The sequence below is a fragment of the Taudactylus pleione genome, unplaced genomic scaffold, assembly GCF_031769625.1.
Source record: "Taudactylus pleione unplaced genomic scaffold, aTauple2 ptg000990l, whole genome shotgun sequence".
In the NCBI taxonomy this organism is placed as follows: Eukaryota; Metazoa; Chordata; class Amphibia; order Anura; family Myobatrachidae; genus Taudactylus; species Taudactylus pleione.
In genome coordinates, this window is record NW_028285391.1 from 242090 (window position 1) to 258558 (window position 16469).

Sequence of the window (16469 nt, forward strand, 5' to 3'; positions counted from 1 at the left end):
CCCAAACAGTGCATGTTTTCCAGGTCTCCTCACAAAATCACAAGTGAAATAATTAGCTCCACCTGTGGCTCTTTTAAAATGTCTCAGTGAGTAATAAGTACACCTGTGCTCCTGCTGGATGACCTGGGATATGTGTCAGTGAGTAATGAGTACACCTGTGCTCCTGCTGGGTGACCTGGGAAATGTGTCAGTGAGTAATGAGTACACCTGTGCACCTGCTGGGCAACCTGGGAAATGTCAGTGAGTAATGAATACACCTGTGATCCTGCTGGGTGACCTGGGAAATGTCAGTGATTACACCTGTGCTCCTGCTGGGTGACCTGGGAAATGTGTCAGTGAGTAATGATTACACCTGTGCACCTGCTGGGTGACCTGGGAAATGTGTCAGTGAGTAATGAGTACACCTGTGCTCCTGCTGGGTGACCTGGGAAATGTGTCAGTGAGTAATGACTACACCGGTGCTCCTGCTGGGTGACCTGGGAAATGTGTCAGTGAGTAATGAGTACACCTGTGCACCTGCTGGGCGACCTGGGAAATGTCAGTGAGTAATGAATACACCTGTGATCCTGCTGGGTGACCTGGGAAATGTGTCAGTGAGTAATGATTACACCTGTGCACCTGCTGGATGACCTGGGAAATGTGTCAGTGATTACACCTGTGCACCTGCTGGGCGACCTGGGAAATGTCAGTGAGTAATGATTACACCTGTGATCCTGCTGGGTGACCTGGGAAATGTGTCAGTGATTACACCTGTGCTCCTGCTGGGTGACCTGGGAAATGTGTCAGTGAGTAATGATTACACCTGTGCACCTGCTGGGTGACCTGGGAAATGTGTCAGTGAGTAATGAGTACACCTGTGCTCCTGCTGGGTGACCTGGGAAATGTGTCAGTGAGTAATGACTACACCGGTGCTCCTGCTGGGTGACCTGGGAAATGTGTCAGTGAGTAATGAGTACACCTGTGCACCTGCTGGGCGACCTGGGAAATGTCAGTGAGTAATGAATACACCTGTGCTCCTGCTGGGTGACCTGGGAAATGTGTCAGTGAGTAATGATTACACCTGTGCACCTGCTGGGTGACCTGGGAAATGTGTCAGTGAGTAATGAGTACACCTGTGCTCCTGCTGGGTGACCTGGGAAAATGTGTCCGTGAGTAATGACTACACCGGTGCTCCTGCTGGGTGACCTGGGAATTGTGTCAGTGAGTAATGAGTACACCTGTGCACCTGCTGGGTGACCTGGGAAATGTCAGTGAGTAATGAATACACCTGTGATCCTGCTGGGTGACCTGGGAAATGTGTCAGTGAGTAATGAATACACCTGTGCTCCTGCTGGGCGACCTGGGAAATGTCAGTGAGTAATGAATACACCTGTGATCCTGCTGGGTGACCTGGGAAATGTGTCAGTGATTACACCTGTGCTCCTGCTGGGTGACCTGGGAAATGTGTCAGTGAGTAATGATTACACCTGTGCACCTGCTGGGTGACCTGGGAAATGTGTCAGTGAGTAATGAGTACACCTGTGCTCCTGCTGGGTGACCTGGGAAATGTGTCAGTGAGTAATGACTACACCGGTGCTCCTGCTGGGCGACCTGGGAAATGTGTCAGTGAGTAATGATTACACCTGTGCACCTGCTGGGTGACCTGGGAAATGTGTCAGTGAGTAATGACTACACCTGTGCACCTGCTGGGTGATCTGGGAAATGTGTCAGTGAGTAATGAATACACCTGTGCACCTGCTGGGTGACCTGGGAAATGTCAGTGAGTAATGAGTACATCTGTGCACCTGCTGGGTGACCTGGGAAATGTGTCAGTGAGTAATGATTACACCTGTGCACCTGCTGGGTGACCTGGGAAATGTCAGTGAGTAATGACTACACCTGTGCTCCTGCTGGGTGACCTGGGAAATGTGTCAGTGAGTAATGATTACACCTGTGCTCCTGCTGGGTGATCTGAGAAATGTGTCAGTGAGTAATGACTACACCTGTGCTCCTGCTGGGTGACCTGGGAAATGTCAGTGAGTAATGATTACACCTGTGCACCTGCTGGGTGATCTGAGAAATGTGTCAGTGAGTAATGATTACACCTGTGCTCCTGCTGGGTGTCCTGGGAAATGTCAGTGAGTAATGACTACACCTGTGCACCTGCTGGGTGATCTGGGAAATGTGTCAGTGAGTAATGAATACACCTGTGCACCTGCTGGGTGACCTGGGAAATGTCAGTGAGTAATGAGTACACCTGTGCACCTGCTGGGTGACCTGGGAAATGTGTCAGTGAGTAATAATTACACCTGTGCACCTGCTGGGTGATCTGGGAAATGTGTCAGTGAGTAATGAATACACCTGTGCTCCTGCTGGGCGACCTGGGAAATGTGTCAGTGAGTAATGAATACACCTGTGCACCTGCTGGGTGACCTGGGAAATGTCAGTGAGTAATGAGTACACCTGTGCACCTGCTGGGTGACCTGGGAAATGTGTCAGTGAGTAATGATTACACCTGTGCACCTGCTGGGTGACCTGGGAAATGTCAGTGAGTAATGGCTACACCTGTGCACCTGCTGGGTGACCTGGGAAATGTGTCAGTGAGTAATGAGTACACCTGTGCTCCTGCTGGGTGACCTGGGAAATGTGTCAGTGAGTAATGACTACACCGGTGCTCCTGCTGGGTGACCTGGGAAATGTGTCAGTGAGTAATGAGTACACCTGTGCACCTGCTGGGTGACCTGGGAAATGTCAGTGAGTAATGAATACACCTGTGATCCTGCTGGGTGACCTGGGAAATGTGTCAGTGAGTAATGAATACACCTGTGCTCCTGCTGGGCGACCTGGGAAATGTCAGTGAGTAATGAATACACCTGTGATCCTGCTGGGTGACCTGGGAAATGTGTCAGTGATTACACCTGTGCTCCTGCTGGGTGACCTGGGAAATGTGTCAGTGAGTAATGATTACACCTGTGCACCTGCTGGGTGACCTGGGAAATGTGTCAGTGAGTAATGAGTACACCTGTGCTCCTGCTGGGTGACCTGGGAAATGTGTCAGTGAGTAATGACAACACCGATGCTCCTGCTGGGCGACCTGGGAAATGTGTCAGTGAGTAATGATTACACCTGTGCACCTGCTGGGTGACCTGGGAAATGTGTCAGTGAGTAATGACTACACCTGTGCACCTGCTGGGTGATCAGGGAAACGTGTCAGTGAGTAATGAATACACCTGTGCACCTGCTGGGTGACCTGGGAAATGTCAGTGAGTAATGAGTACATCTGTGCACCTGCTGGGTGACCTGGGAAATGTGTCAGTGAGTAATGATTACACCTGTGCACCTGCTGGGTGACCTGGGAAATGTCAGTGAGTAATGACTACACCTGTGCTCCTGCTGGGTGACCTGGGAAATGTGTCAGTGAGTAATGATTACACCTGTGCTCCTGCTGGGTGATCTGAGAAATGTGTCAGTGAGTAATGACTACACCTGTGCTCCTGCTGGGTGACCTGGGAAATGTCAGTGAGTAATGATTACACCTGTGCACCTGCTGGGTGATCTGAGAAATGTGTCAGTGAGTAATGATTACACCTGTGCTCCTGCTGGGTGTCCTGGGAAATGTCAGTGAGTAATGACTACACCTGTGCACCTGCTGGGTGATCTGGGAAATGTGTCAGTGAGTAATGAATACACCTGTGCACCTGCTGGGTGACCTGGGAAATGTCAGTAATGAGTACACCTGTGCACCTGCTGGGTGACCTGGGAAATGTGTCAGTGAGTAATGATTACACCTGTGCACCTGCTGGGTGACCTGGGAAATGTCAGTGAGTAATGGCTACACCTGTGCTCCTGCTGGGTGACCTGGGAAATGTGTCAGTGAGTAATGATTACACCTGTGCTCCTGCTGGGTGATCTGAGAAATGTGTCAGTGAGTAATGACTACACCTGTGCTCCTGCTGGGTGACCTGGGAAATGTCAGTGAGTAATGATTACACCTGTGCACCTGCTGGGTGATCTGAGAAATGTGTCAGTGAGTAATGATTACACCTGTGCTCCTGCTGGGTGTCCTGGGAAATGTCAGTGAGTAATGAATACACCTGTGCACCTGCTGGGTGACCTGGGAAATCTGTCAGTGAGTAATGATTTACACCTGTGCTCCTGCTGGGTGATCTGGGAGATGTGAGGTGTGTGGGGTCCTGAGGACAGAGGCCCATATTCAGAGCCGGACGCTCTGACAGAGCGCTCGCTCTGAATCTGAATCTTGTTTTTTAGAGCGGCCTCCTGGCCGCTCGCATAGCTTTGGGTGACCACCCACAGCTATAGCGAGCGGCCAGGAAGATGGTCGCGATGGTCAAGACCATCATGACCATCGGGCTTGCGAAAAGACCCTTGTGGTAGGGTCTCGTTGCCGCAAGCCCCAGAGAGATTTCGGCTCTGACAGAGTCAAAATCTCTCCCACTGACATCACTCGTGATGTCAGTGGGGCCGCCCCCCAAACGGAGGCGTTCACATGGGAACGCCTCCATTTGGGCAGCCACTCCCCCAGCCCGCCCACCAAAGGAGGCGTGCTGTCACTCAACATCGACAGCACGTCCCCTTTGGTATGAGACCAAGAGCGACAGTTTGCCCGTCGCTATCTGGGTCTCGCGCATGTGCACCACGGAGATGGGTCCGTCGTGCGCATGCGCACTGGGCCACCATCGACCCACTTGCGAGCGCATAGCACTCGCGAGCGGGTCTGAATCAGGCCCAGAGTTTGAGAACCACTGCTATAGATAATGGGGCTGATTGTGAGCTGGATGCAGCCACTTTCCCGTCTGACCGCGGAGGTCTGATAACCACTATTATGGTAACGCGAGAATCTGCCTTTGTATAATAACAGGAGCTGATTGGCTGGTACTTTATCTCTGTTTACTTTTTCTTTATCCAAGGCTTAGTACAAAGAACCCTCCGATTGAAGACAAAACCATTTTCCCCAATACCGATGAGCAGGGGTTACATCGGTATCATTTTTGAGCAATGAAAGTGAGTCTATAATATCATAAACAGAAATCCATACGATAATGATAACGACCGTGTTAGGGTGTATTTTTTGGTTATTTTATTAATCGGTATTTGCTTCACTTTTCATAGACACTGTGCAGTCCTCTCACACACGGCCCGGAGCCCATTATAACACGCAATGAGCAATATTATCATACGCACTGTAGTACTGTATTCCCGATACTGGTTTGCAATTGACATAGTATTTATTTTTAATGCTTGCTGGTCTACTTTGGTACTTTCTGCCCATAAAACAGATTCATCAGGTATGTGTTATCTTGTGCTGTCCGTTAGTGATTTGGCACAGAAATATCACAGTGGTTACACGGGCTGTATCTGGTGTGTTACATACTGTACTGAAATTCTTCATGACAAGATAACACAATCTCCTCCATTCTCAGGGTGCTGCTGAGTCCAAACCCAGAGAGAGTCAATGGCCAATATTACATTGCCGGGAGAATTAACAGTCCTGCTCATCGCACAAATACTATTACAGCATAGTGAAAACCTTTAAGAGAGATGTGGCCACTAAATTATTACTGGAATGTACAAAATCAGAATCTTAATGCAGCTCTTGGAATATGACGACTACCCTGTCCCGAATCTCCTTGGTCCTTGCCCCATAGATCATGGGATTGCACATGGGTGGAATGAGGATATACAGGTTAGCGAGAATTATGTGGATGTGCAGAGGGATGTTATGTCCAAACCTATGTGAGAAGAAGGAGAAGAGAGCTGGGATGTAGGAGATCAGGATGACACAGATGTGTGGGCCGCATGTACCTAGAGCCTTGCTACGAGCGACCCTGGAGGAAAGTCTAAAGGCCGCCCTAATGATGGCACAATATGACACAGCTAAACATATAATATCTACGGCTATCACCAGCAGAGCCACAGTTATACCATACATCTGATTTATGGTGGTGTCCGTGCAAGCGATCTTCACCACAGCCATATGCTCACAGTAGGTGTGAGAGATGATGTTGGTCCTGCAGTAAGACAACCTCCTTATCAGGAATGGAGCTGGAGCCATGAAGAAAGAGCTTCTAATTATTGCTAGAACCCCAATCCTGGCAATAGTGGGGTTAGTTAGAATCGAGGTGTATCTGAGAGGGTGACAAATGGAGACATAGCGGTCAAACGCGATAGCCAAGAGTACTGTAGACTCCATCATGGAGAGGGCATGGATAAAGAAGAGTTGGGCCAGACACACATTGAAGTCAATCTCCCCGCAACTGAACCAGAAGATGCAGAGGATTTTTGATTTGGTGGTTGCCGATGCCACAAGGTCAATCACTGACATCATAGAGAGGAACAGATACATTGGCTTGTGAAAGGTCTCTTGTGGAATAATGATGCAGAGCAAGATGCTGTTCCCCAGGATGGTGAGAACATACATTGCACACATAGGGATGGAGAACCAGAACTGGACGTCCTCCAGGCCAGGGACCCCAATCAAAATGAAATTCTCCGGTTGGTAGAAAGTCTCATTGTGATCAGTCATCGAATTTATTGTTTCTGTAAATAAAATGAAGATAATAGTTAATTTCTCCAAAATACCTGGGGTATGCAATGGGGTCTTCATGCGTGCTGTGATAATTCATATGAAAATGTTTCTGTATTCTTATGTAATTCAGAAATGTAATAACATTGTCTGTCTGTCCCTCCCCTGTAGACTGTTAGCTCTCATGAGCAGGGCCCTCTTCCCTAATGTGCTTTTCCTTCCTGCACCTAAACCACCATCTTCTCCCCACTGTCTACAAAACAGCGCCCAACCTTTGGGTGCAGCTACTCTGCTGATTATTTGGGTACTATGCTGAAGCAGCAATATTTATAAACCGTGTCCATGTTCTGTAATGTTCTGTACTGTAAGTCACTATGTGAGGCGCTGTGTACCCCTTGTGGCACCATATAAATAAAGGATCACAATATATAACAATAAGTCAGTCATATTACTTTCTATGTCTCTCATTGGCCTATTTATCAGCAGGCCACCTTTAGCTGTGATAGAGTTGTTTTCTTTGCCATTCATAATGGTGACAAAAAAAAATCACAAATTAATATTTATTTATTTATTCAATTACATATAATGAAAATTTTCTTTTGTTTCCGAAAATTCTTTACTAATCTTTTGGTAATTTTTCCAGTCTTTAGGATGGTTGCAGGAACAGTCCTTTATGTCTCTCACCTGTGTAAGTGTTTCATTTACACTATTTACACATTTATTTTGTCCTTACGCCAGATCTAGTTTTAACAATCTAATACTTATACACCAACACAAATAGTGACTACTTTATATTGGTATAAGAAATAATACATTATTATTCCCAATGTTTTATTACATTAACAAGAAGACCCCAGACCTGATACACGCAGCCCCACCCCATCTCATTAAAAATGTTCCCAGCCTGCCTCAATTATGAATATACCCCAAACTTGACAACACCCCACCCCTCAATTGGAAACATACCCCAGACCTGACAATCTGCCCCTCCTTCCACATTATTATGCTAATGCTGCACACACCCCCAGCTGCAGTTCTAATCTACCGGGGGTGCACAAAGGCACACCATCGAGCGGATATCGGCTGTGCCATCGGACTTCTGTGCAACCCCATAGCTGCACAGAATGTCAGGTGGTATTTGTCTGCCTGTGTCTGCGGAGCAGTCTCTGATATCAGCACACCCCTGACACACCCACTGACTTCAGCCACTCCCCCTGTCAGTACCCCAGTGTAGAACCTCTGGCACCTCCCCTCCCAATTAATATTTATGCACTTAGAGGCATTTACTTAATAATTTGGCTAATTTTTTGTTAAAGGCTCAAAAATGGTTTTAATTAAATTGAACTTGTATTTTGGAGTATGTTATATTATATCTACAGTATGTTAATAATACACACTTGCATTGGAGCATACTGTGGCCAGCTTAGTGCAGTGATAGAGCCAATGGCAGAGGCCAGCATTCCCATTGATGCAATGTGAGGAGCCTGCCCTGCGTGCCTGCTAGATCCAGTTAGATCCAGTCAGAGCGAGGCGGCATCAGCGGGAGCCAGAGTGGTCAGGTAAGTACTGGGCAGGGGGCACTGCATAAGGGACACAAATACAGGGGGCACTGTATAAGGGGCACAAATACAGGGGGCACTGCATAAGGGGCACAAATACAGGGGGCACTGCATAAGGGGCACAAATACAGAGGGCACAAATACAGGGGGCACTGCATAAGGGGCACAAATACAGGGGGCACTGCATAAGCGGCACAAATACAAAGGGCACAAATACAGGGGGCACTGCATAAGGGGAACAAATACAGGGGGCACTGCATAAGGGGCACAAATACAGAGGGCACAAATACAGGGGGCACTGCATAATGGGCACAAATATAGGGAGCACTGCATAAGGGGCACAAATACAGGGGGCACTGCATAAGGGGCACAAATACAGGGGGCACTGCATAAGGGGCACAAATACAGAGGGCACAAATACAGGGGGCACTGCATAAGGGGCACAAATACAGGGGGCACTGCATAAGCGGCACAAATACAAAGGGCACAAATACAGGGGGCACTGCATAAGGGGAACAAATACAGGGGGCACTGCATAAGGGGCACAAATACAGAGGGCACAAATACAGGGGGCACTGCATAATGGGCACAAATATAGGGAGCACTGCATAAGGGGCACAAATACAGGGGGCACTGCATAAGGGGCACAAATACAGAGGGCACAAATACAGGGGGCACTGCATAAGGGGCACAAATACAGGGGGCACTGCATAAGGGGCACAAATACAAATGGCACAAATACAGGGGGCACTGCATAAGGGGCACAAATACAGGGGGCACTGCATAAGGGGCACAAATACAGAGGGCACAAATACAGGGGGCACTGCATAAGGGGCACAAATACAGGGGGCACTGCATAAGGGGCACAAATACAGGAGGCACTGTATAAGGGGCACAAATACAGGAGGCACTGCATAAGGGGCACAAATACAGGGGGCACTGCATAAGGGGCACAAATACAGGGGGCACTGCATAAGGGGCACAAATACAGGGAGCACTGCATAAGAGGCACAAATAAAGGGGGCACTGCATAAGGGGAACAAATACAGAGGGCACTGCATAAGGGGCACAAATACAGGGGGCACTGCATAAAGGGCACAAATACAGGAGGCACTGCATAAGGGGCACAAATACAGGGGGCACTGCATAATAGGCACAAATACAGGAGGCACTGCATAAGGGGCACAAATACAGAGGGCACAAATACAGGGGGCACTGCATAAGGGACACAAATACAGGGTGCACTGCATAAGGGACACAAATACAGGGGGCACTGCATTAGGGACACAAATACAGGGGGCACTGCATAAGGGGCACAAATACAGGAGGCACTGCATAAGGGGCACAAATACAGGGGGCACTGCATAAGGGGCACAAATACAGGGGGCACTGCATTACGGGCACAAATACAGGGGGCACTGCATAAGGGGCACAAATACAGGGGGCACTGCATAATAGGCACAAATACAGGAGGCACTGCATAAGGGGCACAAATACAGAGGGCACAAACACAGGGGGCACTGCATAAGGGGCACAAATACAGAGGGCACAAATACAGGGGGCACTGCATAAGGGGCACAAATACACGGGGCACTGCATAAGGGGCACAAATACAGAGGGCACTGCATAAAGGGCACAAATACAGGAGGCACTGCATAAGGGGCACAAATACAGGGGGCACTGCATAAGGGGCACAAATACAGAGGGCACAAATACAGGGGGCACTGCATAAGGGGCACAAATACAGAGGGCACAAATACAGGGGGCACTGCATAAGGGGCACAAATACAGGGGGCACTGCATAAAGGGCACAAATACAGAGGGCACAAATACAGAGGGCACAAATACAGGGGGCACTGCATAAGGGACACAAATACAGGGGGCACTGCATAAGGGGCACAAATGCAGGAGGCACTGCATAAGTAGCACAAATACAGGGGGCACTGCATAAGGGGCACAAATACAGGGGGCACTGCATTACGGGCACAAATACAGGGGGCACTGCATAAGGGGCACAAATACAGGGGGCACTGCATAATAGGCACAAATACAGGAGGCACTGCATAAGGGGCACAAATACAGAGGGCACAAATACAGGGGGCACTGCATAAGGGGCACAAATACAGAGGGCACAAATACAGGGGGCACTGCATAAGGGGCACAAATACAGAGGGCACAAATACAGGGGGCACTGCATAAGGGGCTCAAATACAGGGGGCACTGCATAAGGGGCACAAATACAGAGGGCACTGCATAAAGGGCACAAATACAGGAGGCACTGCATAAGGGGCACAAATACAGGGGGCACTGCATAAGGGGCACAAATACAGGGGGCACTGCATAAGGGGCACAAATACAGAGGGCACAAATACAGGGGGCACTGCATAAGGGGCACAAATACAGGGGGCACTGCATAAGGGGCACAAATACAGGGGGCACAAATACTGGGGGCACTGCATAAGGGACACAAATACAGGGGGCACTGCATAAGGGGCACAAATACAAAGGGCACAAATACAGGGGGCACTGCATAAGGGACAAAAATACAGGGGGCACTGCATAAGGGGCACAAATACAGGGGGCACTGCATAAGGGGCACAAATACAAAGGGCACAAATACAGGAGGCACTGCATAAGGGGCACAAATACAGGGGGCACTGCATTACGGGCACAAATACAGGGGGCACTGCATAAGGGGCACAAATACAAAGGGCACAAATACAGGAGGCACTGCATAAGGGGCACAAATACAGGGGGCACTGCATTACGGGCACAAATACAGGGGGCACTGCATAAGGGGCACAAACAGAGGGGGCACTGCATAATAGGCACAAATACAGGAGGCACTGCATAAGGGGCACAAATACAGAGGGCACAAATACAGGGGGCACTGCATAAGGGGCACAAATACAGGGGGCACTGCATAAGGGGCACAAATACAGGGGGCACTGCATAATAGGCACAAATACAGGAGGCACTGCATAAGGGGCACAAATACAGAGGGCACAAATACAGGGGGCACTGCATAAGGGGCACAAATACAGGGGGCACAAATACAGGGGGCACTGCATAAGGGGCACAAATACAGAGGGCACAAATACAGGGGGCACTGCATAAGGGGCACAAATACAGGTGGCACTGCATAAGGGGCACAAATACAGAGGGAACTGCATAAAGGGCACAAATACAGGAGGCACTGCATAAGAGGCACAAATACAGGAGGCACTGCATAAGGGGCACAAATACAGGGGGCACAAATACAGGGGGCACTGCATAATGGACACAAATACAGGGGGCACTGCATAAGGGGCACAAATACAAAGTGCACAAATACAGGGGGCACTGCATAAGGGACAAAAATACAGGGGGCACTGCATAAGGGGCACAAATACAGGAGGCACTGCATAAGGGGCACAAATACAGGGGGCACTGCATAAGGGGCACAAATACAAAGGGCACAAATACAGGGGGCACTGCATATGGGACACAAATACAGGGGGCACTGCATAAGGGGCACAAATACAAAGGGCACAAATACAGGGGGCAATGCATAAGGGACACAAATACAGGGGGCACTGCATATGGGACACAAATACAGGGGGCACTGCATAAGGGACAAAAATACAGGGGGCACTGCATAAGGGGCACAAATACAGGGGGCACTGCATAAGGGGCACAATTACAGGGGGCACTGCATAAGGGGCACAAATACAGGGGGCACTGCATAAGGGGCACAAATACAGAGGGCACAAATACAGGGGGCACTGCATAAGGGACACAAATACAGGGGGCACTGCATAAGGGGCATAAATACAGAGGGCACTGCATAAGCGGCACAAATACAGGGGGCACTGCATAAGGGACACAAATACAGAGGGCACTGTATAAGGGACACAAATACAGGAGGCACTGCATAAGGGGCAGAAATACAGGGGGTGCTGCATAAGGGACACAAATACAGGGGGCACTGCATAAGGGGCACAAATACAGGAGGCACTGCATAAGGGGCACAAATACGGGAGGCACTGCATAAGGGGCACAAATACAGGGGACACTGCATAAGGGGCACAAATACAGGAGGCACTGCATAACGGGCACAACTACAGGAGGCACTGCATAAGGGGCACAAATACAGGGGGCACTGCATAAGGGGCACAAATACAAAGGGCACAAATACAGGGGGCACTGCATAAGGGACACAAATACAGGGGGCACTGCATAAGGGGCACAAATACAAAGGGCACAAATACAGGGGGCACTGCATAAGGGACAAAAATACAGGGGGCACTGCATAAGGGGCACAAATACAGGAGGCACTGCATAAGGGGCACAAATACAGTGGGCACTGCATAAGGGACAAAAATACAGGGGCACTGCATAAGGGGCACAAATACAGGGGGCACTGCATAAGGGGCATAAATACAGAGGGCACTGCATAAGCGGCACAAATACAGAGGGCACAAATACAGGGGGCACTGCATAAGGGACACAAATACAGAGGGCACTGTATAAGGGACACAAATACAGGAGGCACTGCATAAGGGGCAGAAATACAGGGGGTGCTGCATAAGGGACACAAATACAGGGGGCACTGCATAAGGGGCACAAATACAGGAGGCACTGCATAAGGGGCACAAATACGGGAGGCACTGCATAAGGGGCACAAATACAGGGGACACTGCATAAGGGGCACAACTACAGGAGGCACTGCATAAGGGGCACAAATACAGGGGGCACTGCATAAGGGGCACAAATACAAAGGGCACAAATACAGGGGGCACTGCATAAGGGACACAAATACAGGGGGCACTGCATAAGGGGCACAAATACAAAGGGCACAAATACAGGGGGCACTGCATAAGGGACAAAAATACAGGGGGCACTGCATAAGGGGCACAAATACAGGAGGCACTGCATAAGGGGCACAAATACAGTGGGCACTGCATAAGGGACAAAAATACAGGGGCACTGCATAAGGGGCACAAATACAGGGGGCTCTGTATAAGGGGCACAAATACAGGGGGCACTGCATAAGCGGCACAAATACAGGGGGCACTGCATAAGGGGCACAAATACAGGGGGCACTGCATAAGGGGCACAAATACAGGGGGCACTGCATAAGGGGCACAAATACAGGGGGCACTGCATAAGGGGCACAAATAGAGGGGGCACTGCATAAGGGACACAAATACAGGGGGCACTGCATAAGGGGCATAAATACAGAGGGCACTGCATAAGGGGCACAAATACAGAGGGCACAAATACAGGGGGCACTGCATAAGGGACACAAATACAGGGGGCACTGCATAAGGGGCATAAATACAGAGGGCACTGCATAAGGAACACAAATACAGGAGGCACTGCATAAGGGGCACAAATACAGGGGGCACTGCATAAGGGGCACAAATACAGGAGGCACTGCATAACGGGCACAACTACAGGAGGCACTGTATAAGGGACACAAATACAGGGGGCACTGCATAAGGGGCATAAATACAGAGGGCACTGCATAAGGGGCACAAATACAGGGGGCACTGCATAAGGGACACAAATACAGGGGGCACTGCATAAGGGGTATAAATACAGAGGGCACTGCATAAGGGCCACAAATACAGGAGGCACTGCATAATGGCCACAAATACAGGGGGCACTGCATAAGGGGCACAAATACAGGGGGCACTGCATAAGGTGCACAAATACAGGGGGCACAAATACAGGGGGCACTGCATAAGGGACACAAATACAGGGGGCACTGCATAATGGCCACAAATACAGGGGGCACTGCATAAGGGGCACAAATACAGGGGGCACTGCATAAGGGGCAGAAATACAGGGGGCACTGCATATGGGGCACAAATACAGGGGGCACTGCATAAGGGGCACAAATACAGGGGGCACTGCATAAGGGGCACAAATAAAGGGGGCACTGCATAAGGGGCACAAATACAGGGGGCACTGCATAAGGGGCACAAATACAGGGGGCACTGCATAAGGGCCACAAATACAGGAGGCACTGCATAAGGGGCACAAATACAGAGTTCACTGCATAAGGGGCACAACTACAAGGGACACTGCATTAGGGGCACAACTACAAGGGGCACTGCATTAGGGGCACAGATACATGGGGCACTGCATAAGGGGCACAACTACAGGGGGGAATGCATAAGGGGCACAAATACAGAGGGCACTGCATAAGGGGCACAAATACATGGGGCACTGCATAAGGGGCACAAATACAGGGGGCATTGCATAAGGGGCACAAATGCAGAGGGCACTGCATAAGGGGCACAAATACAGGAGGCACTGCATAAGGGGCACAACTACAGGGGGTACTGCATAAGGGGCACAAATACAGGGGGCACTGCATAAGGGGCGCAACTACAAGGGCCACTGCATTAGGGGCACAAATACATGGGGCACAAATGCAGAGGGCACTGCATAAGGGGCACAAATACAGGAGGCACTGCATAAGGGGCTCAAATACAGGGGGCACTGCATAAGGGGCACAAATATCGTTATCGTTATCATTCAGTCGTCCACTTTATCATCCATTTTTAACCACAAAAAGATGAACAATGACGACGACGCGCGTTCCCGCGGGTCGTTCGTCATCATCGTTCATAGGGCTGACATGCAGGCCAACCTGACGATCTCGTCAGGTTGCTGCATGTCAGGGAATGGGGGAGAGAGCCCGGCGCTGAACGATATCGTTAATGATATCGTTCAGCGGCTGTGCTCAATGTCATGAACGACATTGAGCACAGCCTGCCGGGGACACACTGCACGATATCGCTCAGGGAGCATATCGTGTAGTGTGTACCCACCATAAATGTGGCTTAGGTCTATTTATCAAGCAGTGAAAAGTGTGGAGAAGTGGACCAGTATATAAGTTGCCCATAGCAACCAATCTGCTCCTACCTATTATTTTATAGACTGTACTTGATAAATGCTACTTCACAGCCGATTGGTTGCTATGGGCAACTTCTCCACTGGTTCACTTCTCCATGCATTTCACCGCTTGATAAATAGACCCCTGAGTCATACTTACCTACTCTCCTGGAAGGTGCGGGAAGCTCAGGATTTTTGGGGTAGACAGGATGGGGAGATTTAACCGGGAATTGTGGCACCGCAGGGAGAGGGTGGAGCTAAGATGGCATGAATCACGTAATTTTAACCCCTCCCCATGGACCCACAAACCACAGTCATAACTGTCAGGAGTTATACCTCTGTTATCGATGCTGTCATGAATTTTTAAGGAAAACTGTGTTCAGGGTCAGTTACTGTATGTGGCCTCCATTCATCCATGGTACTTCTCATCGCCAGCATTGAGGAAGGGGCATAGACACGGGTAAGGATGGCGCGCGGGGGAAGGGTTTAGAGATGTTATATTTGAAGGGTATCGTCACCTCGGAATACTTTGCCCAATTACATTTACATACTTGTAGTTTATCTTGTATTGATGTTTATCATAGTTAGGGCTCTATTTACTACAATCCGCATTTTGAATGCAGATTGTAGTGTGATATTACCGACTGAATTCGCATTGCGAATTCAGGCAATATCACAGGGATTTACTACAAATCCCTTGCAGGGACAGAGCTTGCAATAAAGCTATGTCCCTGCGAATTCCCTCCGCACACTAGTCACGGTAATTTTGCAAAAAAATACAGTGACAAGTGCCCGCACATGCGCCGACCGGCTGCTGTTGCCACCCCCCGCCACTAAGCCCCGCGCCTCCGTGATCGCGACCCCCTCCCCATGACCCCCCCCTCCCTTAATTGCACTTACCTTCGGTGATTGGTGCTCCGGTGATGTCCTCCGTGGCTCCGGTCAGCTGACATCCCACCCTGCACTGGAGCCCAGTCAGGTGACGACCAGGCCCCAGTGCAGCATGGGAGACCAGCTGACCGGAGGGAGGACATCACCAGAGCCCCGATCTTTGCTCCCTGGACTCTGGTGGGTATTTTTTTACTTTTTTTTTGGCAGTGATCAGAGTGTGGTCTGTTTAGACCACACAGTAGATCACTGGGGCCGGCTCTAGGCTCTGCTCTGCCTGTTAGAGCAGAGCAGGAGTCCGATAACCGGGGAAGACCCTGGATAACGCCACCTCCAGGTGGAGTTATTATCACAGGGCCTCCCCTGGTATGTTTTTCACAATTTATTTTTAGCAACTACCAGGCAGATCACATTTCCCATTACAATGATGGGAAATGGAATCTGATTACTAAAAATAAGTGAAAATTAGGGGTTGGAGTAGAATTTTACGAATTCTACTCCAATTGCCCTTTAGTAACTGTAGGTGATACTAAAATAATGTGAGGTGTGAAAATACAAAACTCCCTTTTTCACTTTATTTTAGTAACAATAATGATAATAAATAGAGCCCT

At 49.5% G+C, this 16469-nt stretch overlaps 1 protein-coding gene across 1 annotated transcript; it reads right to left on the reverse strand.

Moving 5' to 3' along the window:
• Positions 1-5581: 5581 nt before the first annotated feature.
• Positions 5582-6526, reverse strand: LOC148454471 (olfactory receptor 52P1-like). Its single transcript, XM_088460922.1, has one exon. The coding sequence runs from the start codon at positions 6521-6523 to the stop codon at positions 5582-5584; it is 942 nt and encodes a 313-aa protein (XP_088317048.1). The 5' UTR covers positions 6524-6526.
• Positions 6527-16469: the final 9943 nt, after the last annotated feature.